General features: G+C 55.7%; 1 protein-coding gene across 1 annotated transcript; it reads left to right on the top strand.

Annotated features, from left to right (window-relative positions):
• Nucleotides 1-375: 375 nt before the first annotated feature.
• Nucleotides 376-15,911, top strand: LOC119104696 (ring canal kelch homolog). Its single transcript, XM_037228414.1, has 16 exons — nucleotides 376-458; nucleotides 879-978; nucleotides 2,631-2,777; nucleotides 3,252-3,358; nucleotides 3,985-4,103; nucleotides 5,684-5,780; nucleotides 7,153-7,231; nucleotides 7,967-8,063; nucleotides 8,806-8,883; nucleotides 9,750-9,828; nucleotides 10,225-10,337; nucleotides 11,776-11,888; nucleotides 12,829-13,006; nucleotides 13,796-13,936; nucleotides 15,520-15,634; nucleotides 15,907-15,911. Exons 2-16 carry the CDS (start codon nucleotides 917-919, stop codon nucleotides 15,909-15,911), a joined length of 1,530 nt encoding a protein of 509 aa, XP_037084309.1. The 5' UTR covers nucleotides 376-458; nucleotides 879-916.
• Nucleotides 15,912-16,140: the final 229 nt, after the last annotated feature.

Here is a 16,140-nt window from a genome sequence, read left to right as displayed (position 1 = left end):
CATCAATCGTCGCGAAGCAAGAGCTTATTTTCACAAAATGTATTGAACGGAGTGAACGTTGAAAATGGCTAAAACCGACCCCAAAATACGCCAACAAACGGGCTGCTTCCCGGATTAGGCCCAATTTCTCCTCAAATTTGGGGGTTTGAGTCCAAGTTCGGGTGCTAATGCTCTCCTCCCAATTAAATGAGAAACTATGCCTCTATTGCAAAGACAATTTTTGTCTCCAGTGTTTTAATATTATTCCTGCGAACAAAGCGCCTTTTGCAATCAGCTGCTTGATACCTTTCGCATCAGCCTCGCCAGAACCGTCTCCCCGGGAATCAGTGTTTACAAACTTCTGGGCAAACGGTCGACTGTATCGCTGGGTCACTTCGCACCGTCGCGTGAAGTGTGGAGGTTGGGGGGCTGTTATTGAGGCCTCACCAGTAATATCTGTGTTAGGTTCGGGTTACAAGGTATGTACAAGCGTCGATCTACCATTTTTGCTGATCTTGTCGTAACGTGACAGCTTTAGATGGCGTATAACTGGGTGATAACTGGGTATAGCTGGATTTTAGTGAATGATTCTTTGACAACTTCAAAGGTTTGGTGGGGCTTTTTGAATATCTTTTTCAACTGTTCCTTTGATGGCGTGATAAGAGAACCCATTTGACTAGTCAAGGTTTGTTAGTGCTCATTCATACTGACATTGGTGATAAATGCTCATAAACATGCTGGTGTGGAGGTGCTCTACTGAAAATATGTGGATCGGGAAGGCATTTGTACTGTGTCTCTAATGCTTTTTCATAAAAGGGTGTCATTGTTCATGGCTGTTTCTAACTGGCTAAGTTTTTGATTGCACTATATCTTCAGCTTACTGACTTACCAATTTTCAGATAGCTCTTGGATCTTCAACACCTAGTCAGAACCTGAAATGGCAGAAATGATCCCGCAGAACTTACGGGAGCCTGTGGAGGAGGAGGAGACAGAGGCAAAGTAAGGAAAATATTTTGCTTATTTGCACAGCAAAGTAACAAAGCAACTATGAACAGTGTTTTACATCAAACTGTTTGCAATAGTATTTTGCATTTAAGCTGATTTCATTGTCATTGAAAGCATATTTTTCTAGGGAATTTATTTGTGCGAGAATCAAGATCAAAGGCAAATTTTAGGATCACAGTGATCTCATTTTTAGTGTAACCATATTAGCATGTTGTTTCCTTCAGATAGTGCCCTGCTAAGATGCTGAAAGACAGGCCACATAGATACTATTCTTGTCTTGACATTTGTGGAAGCTTTTCAACTCAGATCAGAATTACAGTTTTGGTGACACAAGATAAATGATAAAAAGATGTAAAGAGAGTGCATTTGAAAAAGCATACACAAATGTTGGAGTTGCTAGGTGTTCTTGACAGTTGCAAAGGCATCTAAGCTCATAAAAATTTTAGGTTTGTGCCCAGGGTTAATGATGGAAATTTGAAAATAAGGATGCATTTAGAATAACATGGACAATGATTCAACAGTTACAGACACATGTGCTTACATTTAGAACAAAGTCTCAGTTGCAAAATTGCTGGTTGTGTTGATTGTAGACTCAAATTCTGGGCATGTATCACCTGAATATGACCTGTCATAAAACATCAGCCAACCAGCTTTTGCTTTGGAGCACCATTCCAGAAGTCAGCATTATCTACCCATGCACAGCCCAGTCATAAATAGAATTCCCTCCTATGTTTTCCTTTATGTGGAAATACCTGAATGTTTATGAACCTGGATACCAGAACAGCTTCAGAAACATCACAATGGTGCTCACTAGAATGAAATATTGAGTCAGCAACATGGGCCCTTTGCATGAGATGTAAGAGTATTTTTCCCCTTGGAGGCACCAGAATGCTGAGCTGGGCTGTAGCACATCCCGCCCATTCCCTTATGTGATCTGCCGTCACTGTACATCATCCTGTCACCTTTATTTGACCATTGGAAAAAGTCCATTTTGTCACTGTCACATATTAAATGATTTTTGCAGTACTTAATGGAGCCAAGCCTATCTCAGGGTATCTGAGGCCTCTCCCATCACACAAACAGCAGCATGCTGTGTAGGTACACTGTGTTGCTAACAGAGGTGGGGGGGGGGGGTTGGCAAGTGGTTCAACTGGGTGGTCCCAGGGCTAGCCGGTGAGAGGGAGGGGTCTGACGTGACCCCACGGCGGTGGCGGTACGCCACATGCTGTGACAGCATTCTGACCTCACTGTACATGGCTGAGTGGTGATGGTGCCAGGCCCGGGCCACTGCTGACGGCTCTGCTTGATTTGGTCAGGATGTGGGAGTGCTATTGTCATTGGCTGTGATACACATCAGTATGGTGGTGGTATGTATCAATAGGGATACCACACATCTTATTTTGCATATTGCTGGCAATGTCGGTTATTTGTGACGTTGCTGTTTGTGTTTATTGCCACATGTCGTCACTGGTAGAGCCGGTGTCACATGATGTTGCATAAAGCTCCTTGCCTCACGTCATCGCTGACGTATTGTGTCACTTGCCGTCATCACGTGACGTCACTCAAACTTTCTACCCCACATTTCACCCGTGACGTCATCATTACACGGCGGCCGCGGCGTGACGTCGCCGGCGCCGTGCCCGCAGTCAGCTGCTGCTACGCCACGCGTCGCAGAGCTCGCTGGACGAGAGCTCGCAGCGGCAGGGGCAGCGCGAGGCGGTGCCGGACCGGCCGCCCTACCGCAACGGCTCCCACTGCAGCCGCGCCTTCCAGCAGATGTACTCCATGCGCAGGTGTGGGACGGGAAGGGTGAAGGGGGAGGGGTGTCGGAGGCTGCTGTCTTCACACTCGGGAGATATTGGACGGAGTGGTAGACTTCGTGAGAGGTTGTTTCGGAGCTGGAAGTCCACTGTTGTGAATTGTTATTGTGGACATGAAGTCAGACGCTTCAGAATTTCAGAATTAGTGAATGGAAGGTTAGGCCTCTTCTCTTCATTTAACCGATGTGGCCAATCCTCGCTCGGTAACGCCGCTTGGGCCAGCACCGCCTGGTGTATAAGGGCGGTTATTGTTAAAATGTCGACTCCTGTTGCTTGGCGCTGAGTGTTGCCGCTAGTATGAGCTGAACTAAACTTCTTGGTGTCATCTGATGTGATGGGTTGCGCTTGCTGAGATGAAAACGCAACAAGTTTCGCGAGGAGGGCCGGTTTTTGCGCCGCTGAAGACGCACCACCGCCTCAGCACGCTCCCCACCCTCTGGCCGGTAGGGAGAGGGCCCTGTGTGACGTCGTGCTGGAGGTCGACTCGCGGGAGATCTTCGCCCACAAGGTGGTCCTGGCGTCGGCGAGCCCCTACTTCAGGGCCATGTTCACCAGTGAGTCTAGCGGGATGTGGGCGAGCGGGCGAGCAGATCGAGGGGGGGGGGGGGGGGCTAGAAAGCCCCCGCAACGGCCTCTTGCTTGCTGGTTGTTGGGTTTTGTTCACAGCAGCATCCAGCTGTTTGAAGTTTTTGTTGCTGATGTCTCAGACACGGCGGACTCCGCGCCTAGCGTAACCTCGCTGTTTAACGTCCGGAGTCTGCTTGCCTCGAATCCTCTGGCGGCATCGTTTTTTTTCCACTGGCCGCCGGCCGTTAGCCGGGACCGTTCAGATCTCCCAGGCTGGCTGTAGTGACAGCCAGCTGACGGACTGGACTGTGCCCTTTGACGCTGGCTGCTGACTCAATATGTTCTACACATACATGCGCGCTTCAATGAACCGTCAGTCAATGAGAACGGACAGATGCGTGCGCTATCTTCATGCGTGAGGTTTCGTCCTACACACGCTGTGCCGAAACGTTTAAATGACGCATGGCTGCGTGTGCGCTGCTGCGGGCGCGGATGCGAGTTCGATCGCGCGTCTGGAAGCGACGACGCCGAAACTTGCGAAGCTGCGTGCGCCCACCGACGCGGACGCGGATGCCGATGCGGCAGACGATGACGCCGCGGCCCTGCCCGGCAGGCTTCGAGGAGAGCCGCCAGAACCGCGTCAAGCTGCAGCAGATGGATCCGTCGGCACTGGAGGCGCTCGTCAACTACATCTACTCGGCCGAGATCCGCGTCACCGAGGGGAACGTGCAGGTGCAAATCCCGGGTCCGGGTCCGAGTCCGGATCCGGATCGGGATCCGGGCCAGGGTGAGGGTCCGGTTCCGGGTCCAGGTCCAGGTCAGGGTCTGGGTTCCGGTCCGGATCCCAGGTCCGGCCACGGATCAGGGTCTGTGCTCCGGATCCGGATCCGGGTCCGGGTCCCGAGTCCAAGTCCGGATCCCGAGTCGGGGTCTGATCAGTGTAGTGGTCAGCACCCCGGCCTCATCGGCGCTGTTTGGTGGATGAAGCGTGTCTGGAACGCGTCACCGTCATCACGTCGGTTAATGCTCGCGGGAGACGTCGATTACCGCGGCAAGACGGAGCGCCTTTGCCACGTGCGGTCGTAGGATAGCTGCGCGTGCCACGTAAGATTTCCAGTACTGCTTGCCAGCAGGCTGGAGGAAAACTCTCCCATCGCTAAGACCACGGGGATGGCTCTGTCAGGGCCTACGTTTCGAGCTGTGCATAAGGGGAACACTAATCTGAACACCACCGGAGTCAAGCAGTCACTAATCTGAGCACCCCCTGAGTCGAGCAGTCACTAATCTGAGCACCACCGGAGTCAAGCAGTCACTAATCTGAACACCACCGGAGTCAAGCAGTCACTAATCTGAGCACCACCGGAGTCAAGCAGTCACTAATCTGAACACCACCGGAGTCAAGCAGTCACTAATCTGAACACCACCGGAGTCAAGCAGTCACTAATCTGAACACGCCGGAGTCAAGCAGTCCTACGAGAAGGTAGTGAAACCGTGGTTGGCTTTAACTGAGGTCAGGTCAGTGGGGTGTCGGCAGTCAGGTCAGGGCGGCGCTGCCTGGGGACGTGGGATGGTACAGACTCGCCTCTGACCTGAGGCCGGGTCACTGCGGGGTCGGCGGTCAGGTCAGGACAGCGCTACGTCTACGGGGATGGGGTGGCACAGACTCACCTCTGACCTGAGGTCATGGTCAGGGGGATCGGTGGTCAGGTCAGAGCAGCACTTTCTGGGGATGTGGGATGGCACAAGCTCGCCTCTGACCTGAGGTCAGGTCAGGCGATCGGTGGTCAGGTCAAGGCAGCGCTGTATAGGGAGGAGGGATGATACAAGCTCGCCTCTGACCTGAGGTCAGGTCAGGGGATCGGTGGTCAGGTCAAGGCAGAGCTGTCGGGGGCAGGAAGGGTCGCACATGATCGCTTCTGACCGGCCTTGTGATGTACTGCTATTGTCGCTGTCCCCGTCGACTGCAGAGCACTAGTTCAGAGCGTGAGATCGGGGGGAATCAATGGCGCACAGGGCCTAGGGAAGCTCTTTCCTCGTAGTTCGTAGTTCAGATCATGAGATCGGGGTGCCAATAGTGCGCATAGCTTGCGGAACTCATTTACGTTTACTACATACCTTGCGGAACTACATTTACTCATTTACAGCTGGGTCTCCCGTGCTGGGCTTTGCTGCCGGCGAGTCCACCGGGCTGGTCGGTCGGTGGAGACCGACGCGCGGGTCGAGGAGAACAGGTCAAGGAGAGGAGGCCGCCGCGAGGTGTAGCCGCTTGCGTGCCTTGAGGTCGTGTGAGCCTGCCGTCGCGTCTGCCGCAGATCCTGCTGCCAGCCTCCAACCTCCTCCAGCTGTCGGACGTCAGGGACGCCTGCTGTGACTTCCTGCAGAGTCACCTGCACCCCACCAACTGTCTGGGTATGTCTGGGTACGCCTGGGTGCTGCCTGGGTACTCTGGTTACCATCTGGACACTGTCTGGGTATGCCTGGGTGCTGTCTGAGTATGCCTGCGTGCTGTCTGGACACTCTGGGTGCTCTTTTGGGTACCATCGGGGTGCTGTCTGGGTATGTGCGTCGCATCAGAGACCTTTGTGCCACCGCCTCTCTGGGTAGGCTACACGTTTACCAAAGATAGGTGTAGAACCATGCTTCCAGGAAAAGCCGGCACCAATGCATCACAGATGGCACTCGATAACTCATACTTTCAGTCTCGTCGCTTCATCACCAGCTACTGCTTCATCACCAGCTACTGCTTCATCACCAGCGCTGCTGAATATGCCATGGTTTTGCACCTGTGTGTCGATGCGTCATCTCCACACACGACATGCCGTCGAATCCTGCCGCGGCCAGCATTGTCACAGAGACTGACAACTCTTCTCCAGCCGGCAGTGTGTTTAACATTGCCGCTGCAGGACGTACCCTCAGGCTCGTTGCACCGGTCCACATCCACGACATACTCAGCGGTCCACATCCCCGGACCAGATGCCGCCGACATGTCTGAGGACGTGTCGGAGTTGTCGAACGACGTGGTCGGCAGATCCCAGACAGCATGACTAGGTGACACGTTATCAGACATATCCGACATATTCCGCCGTGTGACATTTCTTCTGACAGCCTCTCCGAGCCGACAAAATCTCTGATGTCTCCCTGAGCCGTGCAGTTTCTGACGTAATCTGTAGCGACGTGTACTCAGACATCGTCCTTAGCCAAAATGTTCGCCGGCTTTTCTTAACGTGGCAGCCAGCGCGTTTTTGTTGTCAGCGTGTCCTACAACGTATCTACCTACTGACGTGTGACTTCATGTGTGACCCCATGTGTGCCGTGAGGTTGTAACACCATATGTGACCTTGGGTGTGACATGTGCGGCCCCATATATCACCTGATATGTGACACCATGTGTGACTCCATATATCACATGAATATGGCACCCTATATGTCCTGATATGCGACCTGAGGTGGGACCCCATATGTGACCTGACGTGTGACGTCATGTATGACCCCACATGTCACGTGACGTGCGAACCCGTGTAACCTCACATGACCCCACATGTGGGCTATGTAACCTGATGTGCGGACCCCGAATGTTATTCCATATGTGACATATGTGAAATTATGTGTGACCCCATATGTTACCGGATGTGTGACCCCATATGTTACCTGCTATGTGACCCCGCGTGTGACCTGACCTTTTGCTGACGTAGCCACGATATGTGATCTGATGTGGCGATGTGGTATATGACCTGATGCGTGACCCCGACATATGACCCGATGTGACCTGTGTCATGGACAGGGATCCGGTCTTTTGCCGATCTGCATGGTTGTATCGACTTGAAGACAAACGCCGATGCCTACATCGAGCTCAACTTCAGGTGAGTGCTAATCGAACAAAAACTAAAAAGATAAAAAATGACAGGCTATCAATCGACATTTAATCTGGTTTCTGGAGAATGAATTCTTTGCACTAATTCTTGGATAAACTTCAAGCGACGTGACCGAGTTCAGCAGCGATGCACAATCGCTGCTATCCGGCAAAGCCGGTGCAATCCTTATATCTCTCGCCATATCTCTCGCCTCTGACGCCGGTCTGTGTGAGGAGGTGCTGACCCACGCACCGTTGGACCTTCGAAAGGTTTCGGACCACCAAGAGGTGGCGGAGTGTGGGGGTCCCTGGCCCTGCTACAGAGGTGGCGCAGTGCGGAGGAGTTTCTGGCGTGTGTTGGCTCACTTTCGGATTGCTTCGGAACAGACTGCGTGGTTTCGCAGAGACTCCGATTATAGTTGAGCGGTGTAAGAGCGTGTGGCGAGTGTTGGACACTGTTGCAGCTAGATGGTTGATTGCGCGGGCATGGGAGTGTTGAACTCCCTTCGACGTGTTGGAGAGCGAGGGACCCCTCACTGCTTGCCGACATAGGGATCCAGCTGATGTCCAGCGACCGTGTTTCAGTGAGGTGGTGGAGTGTGAGGAGTTCCTCACCCTGACCGCCGACCAGGTGATTCAGCTCACCTCCCTCGACCGTGTTTCAGTGAGGTGGTGGAGTGCGAGGAGTTCCTCACCCTGACCGCCGACCAGGTGATCCAGCTCACCTCCCTCGACCGTGTTTCAGTGAGGTGGTGGAGTGCGAGGAGTTCCTCACCCTGACCGCCGACCAGGTGATCCAGCTGATCTCCTGCGACCGTTTGTCGGTGGCCAACGAAGAGAAGGTGAGCGCTCACTCCCGTTCTGCTCCTCACTAAATAGTTTTCACTGCGTGATGCGGCGGTCGGAGACTCCATAATACTACATCTTGAGGGGGGCATACATGTATGCCGGGGCGGATACCGACATCAGCCTTGAGCCATACCCCCGCAACAAAGTGTGTCCCAATATCCCTCTGGGGATGCCGTGCCATCGTATGGCAGGTGCTCTGAAAGGACTATTCGCGCTTGTGGCAACGCATGAAGCCATTAGACTCGTTGGCGTTGATTGGCTTGCCGTAGACAGCTCAGTTAACGGTGTCTGGCGGCGGACAGTGAACCTTGGACATTCTGTTCAAGATTGCCACGCTAGCAAAGGCGCCCTGGCTTCTCTGATGGTGGCGTCGCGTTGGCTGCGGTAACGCCCTGGCAATCGCCGGGTGTTGAGATCAGCTGTCGTGTCTTGAAGGAAGTTGGTACTAACTTTAAAGTAAGTCGCCTTGCGGCGACTTACAGCCGCCGCAAGACCTCGCCAGTCAACAGTCGACAGTCAACAACAGTCGACAGTCAAGCCCTCGCCGGAAATTATCACGGGAAAACTATCTCCGTCCAGTGTCTATCCCCGCCCAAGTATTCGCCCTCCGTGCGTTGGTGGTGACGGAAAAAAACGCCTTAACCTGTCCTGAAATCGCAACGTATCGTAACTGATGCCGTTGTATTTCCTGGAACGTCCGCTAAATGTCTCTGCTAACCGTGGCCGTGCGGACAGGTGTACGAGTGCGTCCTGAGGTGGATCAACTACGACCTGCCGGCGCGGGAGCGGCACCTCGCCGACCTGATGTCACAGGTACTGACCTGACCCGACCTGATGCGTCCGATGGCTGCTTGTGCGGCGGGCCTGATGTCACAGGTACTGACCTGACCTGACCTGAGCGTCCGATGGCTGCGGGTGCGGCTGACCTGATGTATCACACAACATCGCCGGCTCCGCCAGCCGGGTCACCGCACCGCGGCTAAATAAACGCGGCTTAATTTCCAAGCAGCTGCAAGTCATTGCTAGCCACACACCACTCATCACGCCGAGCAGCGTGCGCGTTACGCGATGCACTTGCATTACACTGGTCTTGCCGCGTGTTATAACGACGACAACTTGCACCTGGCCATGTACACGCGCTGCCACCTGGTGGCTGATGCACTAACTACGTCGTACGGATTTGATGCACCGGGCGTTCTGCCCGATGCAAACGCACGGCGTCGCCGCCATGCTCTGTGGAGGACGTTGCCATGAGGCATGTGTTGCTGATAATCAGCCGACAGCCGACGAGACTGTCGCGTCGCCGCCTGCGGCGCTGCAATGTTTGGCCGTAACCATGGGTGTCAACCAGGTCCCTGAGATTGAGGACAAATCTCTGGGCGGTTGAACTGATTCTGGGGACAAGATCTGACCTGCGAAGTTGTGTTTGGAATGGGAAAGGTTGAAAAAATGTCGTGTGGACGAAACGGTGATAGAAAAGTTGTTTTAAGAATATAAAAACGATAATTTGAGATATTTTGAGGTACGATAATAATTTCGGAGATGATGATTTAAGATAACAGTTTGATACCTGGCAATAGACAAACTGTCTGCAAGCCTACCACCTCACGTCCACTGGTCGAACATCCCAGCACTACCCCACGGCGTGGCTGGTGACGACAGACGCCCGTGCTCTCCAGGTGCGCCTGCCGCTGCTATCGCGGGACTTCCTCGTGCAGCAGGTGAAGAAGGAGCCGCTGCTGCAGCCGAACGCCGCCTGTGAGTCACTCTGTGTGACGGTGTGACGGCGTGTGACTGCGTAGCTGTGCGGGGCTCATCTGTGGGTTCGTCCCGCTGCCGTGCGGCTGTATCTGTACCAGTTTCTGTGACTTGACATGCGGTGTGTGTGGCGATTCCTGCGCGTCTGCGTGCGAACGTGCACTTGCGTGCTTCGCCGGTGTGGGCATGGTTCGCTAGTGTCTGGGCGACTCGCGCTGTATCTGTGCGTCAATGAATGTTTGCGTCCTTGCATCGGTGTCAGTCGGCGCCACGGAGCTCGCTGACACTAGCCTCCGCGCCACGGAGCTCGCTGACACCGGCCTCGGCGCCTAAGCTCGCTGACACCGGCTTCGGCGCCTGAGCTCGCTGACAGAAGCCTCCGCGCCGCCGCTTCAGGCAAGGACTACCTGATCGAGGCGCTGCTGTACCACCTGTCCATCTCGAACGAGGGCGGCCCGGCTGTGGAGAGCCTGCGGACGAAGCCGCGCCAGCCGGTCGGCCTTCCCAAGGTGGGGCCGGCCGGACGCGGCGCGACCCGGCGCGGTGCCGGCCTCTCTCCCTCCCGCCACGGCCGGTCGGACGCGGCGCGACCCGGCGCGGTGCCGGCCTCCCTCCCTCCCTCCACGGCCGGCCGGACGCGGCGCGACCCGGCGCGGTGCCGGCCTCCCTCCCTCCCGCCACGGCCGGCGGGGCGTGGCGCGACCCGGCGCGGTGCGACCGACAGACCTGGTCGGGCCATGACCGGGGCACTGACGCTGCAGTAGGCGGGAGAGCGCGAGGGAGAGGGAGGACGAGGGGACGAGAGGACGAGAGGGCGAGAGGGTGACAGAGCGGGAGGACGGGAGGACGGCAGGACGGGAGGAAGAGAGGGGCGAGAGGGTGACAGGATGGGAGAGCGGGAGGGTGGGAGGGCGGAGGGGTGGGTGGGCGAGAGAGAGGGAATGCAGGGATTGGGGGGGGGGGGGGGGGGGGGGGGGGGGCGCCACCGAGCCAGTTGCCTGCCGGGTTTTCTGAAACGGGGAGGGGATTGATGTTCCAGATAGCACGGTTTCAGCCCCCCCCCCGCCCCCACAGGTGCACAACAGCGGGTTTTTGCACCTCTTGCGATAGGGTTTTCCTGCTTGTTGGGTCGTAACGTTATGCTTTGAATGTACTATGTATATGCATGCTGTGCCACAATGTTGGTAGTATTGCTGCCTATCTCCCATCCCCAGACGCCACTGCATACGGTTTATCTTATGTTGAAGCTTTTTATGATTCTAAATTCAAATGTAGTCTTAGGAAGCTTGCACTGCTGGCACGGAGAGAGATTCGATCAGTAAGTATATACCATATGTGCTGGCAGCTGCGTGGCCACCCTGTAACTTAGCACGTGACCTCTGACCCGTGACCTGAGCTGTGATTCTGTGACGTGGCATGTGACCTCTGACCCCTGACTGGAGGCCTGACTGGCGCGCCCGCTGGCTCTAGCCGGACCTGCGGCCTGTCGCCCCTCTGACCCAGGTCCCCTGACCTGCGACTTGTGGCCCTTCGACTTGAACTCCGACCCAGGTCAGTTCACCCCTCGACGTGAACATTGACTCAAGTCGCCCGACGACCTGTGACCGCGTTAACTGACCTGATGCATGCTTATATGATCTGTCACCTGACCTGAACTTTGACCTGACACGTGATATCATGAACAGACACGCGGAGCGTGACATGACCTGGGACGTGATCTGAACTGAGACGAATGATAGCATAGCCTGACTTATGGCGTGTGACCTGTGACGCGTGACCTGACCGGAAATGTGACACGTGACACCATGGCTGACCCGTGGCTGGGGACGTGACATATGACACGTGACCTGACCTGTGATAGATGACGCCGTAACGTGACACTCAGCTCGTGACATGGTCTGTGCCACGTGCCCTGCCTTGACCTGACCTGACCTGACCTGTGACCAGGTTCTGCTGGTGGTCGGCGGTCAGGCGCCTAAGGCCATCCGCTCTGTGGAGGCGTACGACCTGAAGCAGGAGCGCTGGCACCAGCTCTCGGAGATGCCCATCAAACGCTGCAGGTCGGTGGGCGCGCCCACGCTGTCAGAACTGGGAACCTCCTGCAGGTCTTCTGCTGCCACGTCGACTGATTGGGACAGCTATCGGCCTGTGCTGCGGCGTATGGGACTAACATCTTTGCGATTATAATGTGGTAGTGGTGTGGCCATTTTAGTCGCGGTCACTTTTGCCGATTAGGGAGGGGGGGGGGGGGGGGCAGTGATTAGAACAGAAAAGGAAACGGCTTTAAGTCGGTCCGGGTGTCGTGGCGTAGCGGCTGAAGGTCGGGCATTGGCAAGCTGTAACGGCCCCGACAGTTGCCGTATTAGTGAACGGGATACGCTGTCAGCGCTGTTGCGTGGGAGCATCATCGCATCTGAGTGGAGTGATACGTCCCAGTCAGGTGGACTGCCATGCTTGGTAGATCAGTGGGCTGCGTTTGTGCACCGGCGGGTTGTGCCTGACGTGGATCTCACCGGCGTTAGTGGCAGCCAGCCGGACCAGAGCTTACCCACAGCACCCAGGTCTGCCTGCGGTGTTTCCATTAACTTTTGATGGTCAGGCCTAGTACCAGAGGCTGGTTTCATCGAGCAAACTGCAAACTTACACATTTTTGAGTTGTCTTAGTAAAATATGAACCCAAAGTAAAGCGATGTTACATGACAGGTTTGAGTTTCCTAAAAGCGATAGAGTGAGGTAAATATTCATATCTAGCACATTTTAAATTGCTTCACAGCTGGTGTATAAGCTCAATACACAGATAAAAAAATGCATAGGCTCATACTTTTGTTTTGTTAAGCTCTACTCTGGCCATCATTAACTGCATAAGATGGACACGATTGTCATCACTATGGTCCTCCAAGTCGGCCACCACTCCCTTCGGCCAGCGCGCATTTCCCCCACCCTACCCTACCGCCATCTATGGCTGCCCGCGTAATTGGCATTTCGCGGCGCCTCCGCCAGGTGTGGCGTGGCTGTGCTGGACGGCAAGGTCTACACGGTGGGCGGCTTCGACGGCTGCCTGCGGATCCGTACCGTCGATCTGTACAACCCGGCCAGCGACACCTGGCAGAGCTGCGTGAACATGGAGGTTCGCCGGTCGACGCTAGGTGTCGCCGTGCTCAACGACTGCATTTACGCCGTGAGTGACGGGGCGCCGACCGTGGCACGGTTTTTAGTCCTGTCGTCTGTGTGAAACTAGCATTCAGTTAAAGTCAGCAACTTGTGTGCCCGTGGAAGTGAGTTGGGAGTGCTGTAGTTGTATCAAGTTGACGACGGCGGCGCAGTGGACACACAATGGCACATGGTTATAAAATAGATCGTGTTGAGTGCATGAGTACTGGTCAAGCTTTGTTTCTCCTCATGCGAAGCCCTGCACCATTGCGCGGGATGCCGCATGGGAATTTCGCCGCCGTTGTCCGTCAGAGTGGACGGTCCAGAGCTGCCCCGGCTAGCAATGCCGCCTCAGCCCCCTCCCCTTCCCTCCCCTCCCCTCCTCGCCTCGCCTCGCCTCCTTACCCCTGTCATACGGCGGGGTTCGCTCTATTGGGAGGCGTGATGTTAGCGGTTCACGAAAGGTACCAGCGGTGTGACTCCTCGTCCCCTCTCGCCTGTGTTTTGGGGCTCCGGACTGGACTGCTGACTGACCGACTGAACTGACTGCATCATACATGGTAGGGGTGTGGTCGAGCCGTACAACAGGTAACTGCATGAAGCACCTCGAAGACCCGCGAAAGTCCCTTGCCGCGCGGCTTTCTTCGCCGTTTGGCACGGGACCAGAGCTTACCCACAGCACCCAAGTCTTGAGGGATGAGGAGGGTTCTGTCTAGCTCCACGCGGAATCTTCGTTTGCCGCGCAGAGTCCTCCAACTTTGAATCGTCAGCTTCGACCCCACCCTTCTGAACCCCGCAACTCCCCTCTGGCCGACAGGTGGGAGGCTTTGACGGCAGCACGGGCCTCAACACGGCCGAGATGTTCGACCCACGCGTCGGCGAGTGGAAGATGATCGAGCCGATGTCGGTGCGGCGCAGCAGCGTTGGCGTCGGTGTGGTGAACGGCATTCTGTACGCGGTGAGTTGACGAGGGGCGTGGACAGCCTGAGACGCTGCTGTGTGTGGGGCCAGTGGATTACTGCTGTGTGGGGTCAGTGGAGCACTGCTGTGTGCGGTCAGTGGAGCACTGCTGTGTGGGGTCAGTGGAACACTGCTGTGGCGGTCAGTGGAGCACTGCTGTGTGTTGAGTCAGTGGAGCACTGCTGTGTGGGGTCAGTGGAGCACTGCTGTGTGCGGTCAGTGGAGCACTGCTGTGTGCGGTCAGTGGAGCACTGCTGTGTGGGGTCAGTGGAGCACTGCTGTGTGCGGTCAGTGGAGCACTGCTGTGTGTTGAGTCAGTGGAGCACTGCTGTGGCAGTCAGTGGAGCACTGCTGTGTGGGGTCAGTGGTGCACTGCTGTGTGGGGTCAGTGGAACACTGCTGTGGCAGTCAGTGGAGCACTGCTGGGTGCGGTCAGTGGAGCACTGCTGTGTGTTGGGTCAGTGGAGCACTGCTGTGGCGGTCAGTGGAGCACTTGTGTGGGGGCAGTGAGGCACTGCTGTGGTGGTCAATGTAGCACTGCTGTGTGGGATCAGTGCAGCACTGCTGTGTGGGGGTCGGTGGAGCGCTGCTGTGTGGGGTCAACGGAGCACTGCTGTGTCGGTCAATGTCGCACTGCTGGGGTGGTCAACGTAGCACCGCTGTGGTGGTCAAAGTGGCACTGCTGGGGTGGTCAACGTAGCACCGCTGTGGCGGCCAACGTAGCACTGCTGTGGTGGTCATTGTAACACTGCTGTGGCGGTCAGTGGTGCACTATCACGTGGTTGTCACTGTAATGCCGCTTGGAGATCAGTTTAGCACTGCTGGGCTTGGAAAGGCCAGTATACCACTGGTGTATGGGGAGGCGCGGTACACAACTTTAGTGTGTGATTAGTGCGGCGCCGTCGCGTTTGGTTCATTGCGCATGCCTAATCCAACCTAACCTAGCCTAACCTAACCTAACCTAACCTAACCTAACCTAACCTAACCTAACCTAACCTAACCTAACCTAACCTAACCTAACCTAACCTAACCTAACCTAACCTAACCTAGCCTAGCCTAGCCTAACCTAACCTAACCTAACCTAACCTAACCTAACCTAACCTAACCTAACCTAACCTAACCTAACCTACCCTAACCTAACCACTGTGTCAGGAGCAAGTATGTGCATCACTTCACGTGGCCAGGTCACCAACGCCACAATGCGAGGCATCACAGCATCCATGTAGGCGTCACTACCGTGCCCGTTGAGCGGCCGTACCCGACACCGGGGGATTTGGGCGGGGTTTGTCGCGCAGGGATTGCACGTTGTGCTGAGTTTGTCGTGCGGGGTTTGCACGTTGTTTAGTGTTTGTTGCACGGGGTTTGTCGTGCGTGGTTTACGTGTTGTGCGGGGTTTGTCGTGCGGGGTTTGCGCGTTGTACATGGTTTGTCGTACGTGGTTTGTCGTGCGGGGTTTACGTGTTGTGCGGGGTTTGTCGTGCGGGGTTTGCGCGTTGTACATGGTTTGTCGTACGTGGTTTGTCGTGCGGGGTTTACGTGTCGTGCGGGGTTTGTCATGCTGAGCCGCCTGCCCCGCCGCAGGTGGGAGGCTACGACGGGGCCAGCCGCCACTGCCTCTCGTCGGTGGGGGCGTACAACCCCGAGCTGGACAGGTGGACCATGGTGGCCGAGATGAACGATCGGCGCTCGGGCACAGGTAACCATGGCGACCGGCCACGCCTATGGTCGTGGCGGACTCTGGCGGACGTGAGGCAAACTTATTTATGGCGTGGCCCTCGGGCGGACAGCACGTGCGGAATAAATATACGATGTTTTCGTTGTGAAACGAAGCCGTTGCTGGAGTCGGCTAAGATGCGCGAGTACCGGCGAGCCGGCAAGGTTCGTCTGGCACCGGTTGTAGCTTTGGCTGAATGTATGCTGCTCCAGTTGCATTTCCTGATAGAGCTGTGAAATGGCTGGTGTTGCCAGCCTAGTTGGTGCTTCAGTACCTCCGGTACTAATTTCGTACCAGCTACCAGTACCTCGGTAACGGAATTTCGTACCTCTGGTCCGGAACTGGGCGCCTGGTGACGACAGGCACACTAAAATGTGTGCAGTGACGTACCGCGGCGCTCAAAATGGGACATTGGGCGTATGCACGGCGAAGTGGACATTCGCCCGCGCATCTTCGAAACCGAAGCGAGCCTTAAAGACTCATCGGAA

This window comes from Pollicipes pollicipes, unplaced genomic scaffold, assembly GCF_011947565.3.
Source record: "Pollicipes pollicipes isolate AB1234 unplaced genomic scaffold, Ppol_2.1 Scaffold_6052;HRSCAF=7182_pilon_pilon_pilon, whole genome shotgun sequence".
In the NCBI taxonomy this organism is placed as follows: Eukaryota; Metazoa; Arthropoda; class Thecostraca; order Pollicipedomorpha; family Pollicipedidae; genus Pollicipes; species Pollicipes pollicipes.
This window is presented reverse-complemented; position numbering and strand designations above follow the sequence as displayed.

What these genes read in the sequence shown, in the direction of transcription:
- LOC119104696 (XM_037228414.1), top strand. Translation starts at nt 917, where the DNA reads ATGGCAGAAATGATCCCGCAGAACTTACGGGAGCCTGTGGAGGAGGAG. An exon ending in GAGGAGGAGACAGAGGCAAA is followed by an intron (nt 979 to 2,630) that starts GTAAGGAAAATA and finishes CCGTGCCCGCAG; the next exon opens with TCAGCTGCTGCTACGCCACG. An exon ending in CGGTGGCCAACGAAGAGAAG is followed by an intron (nt 8,064 to 8,805) that starts GTGAGCGCTCAC and finishes CCGTGCGGACAG; the next exon opens with GTGTACGAGTGCGTCCTGAG.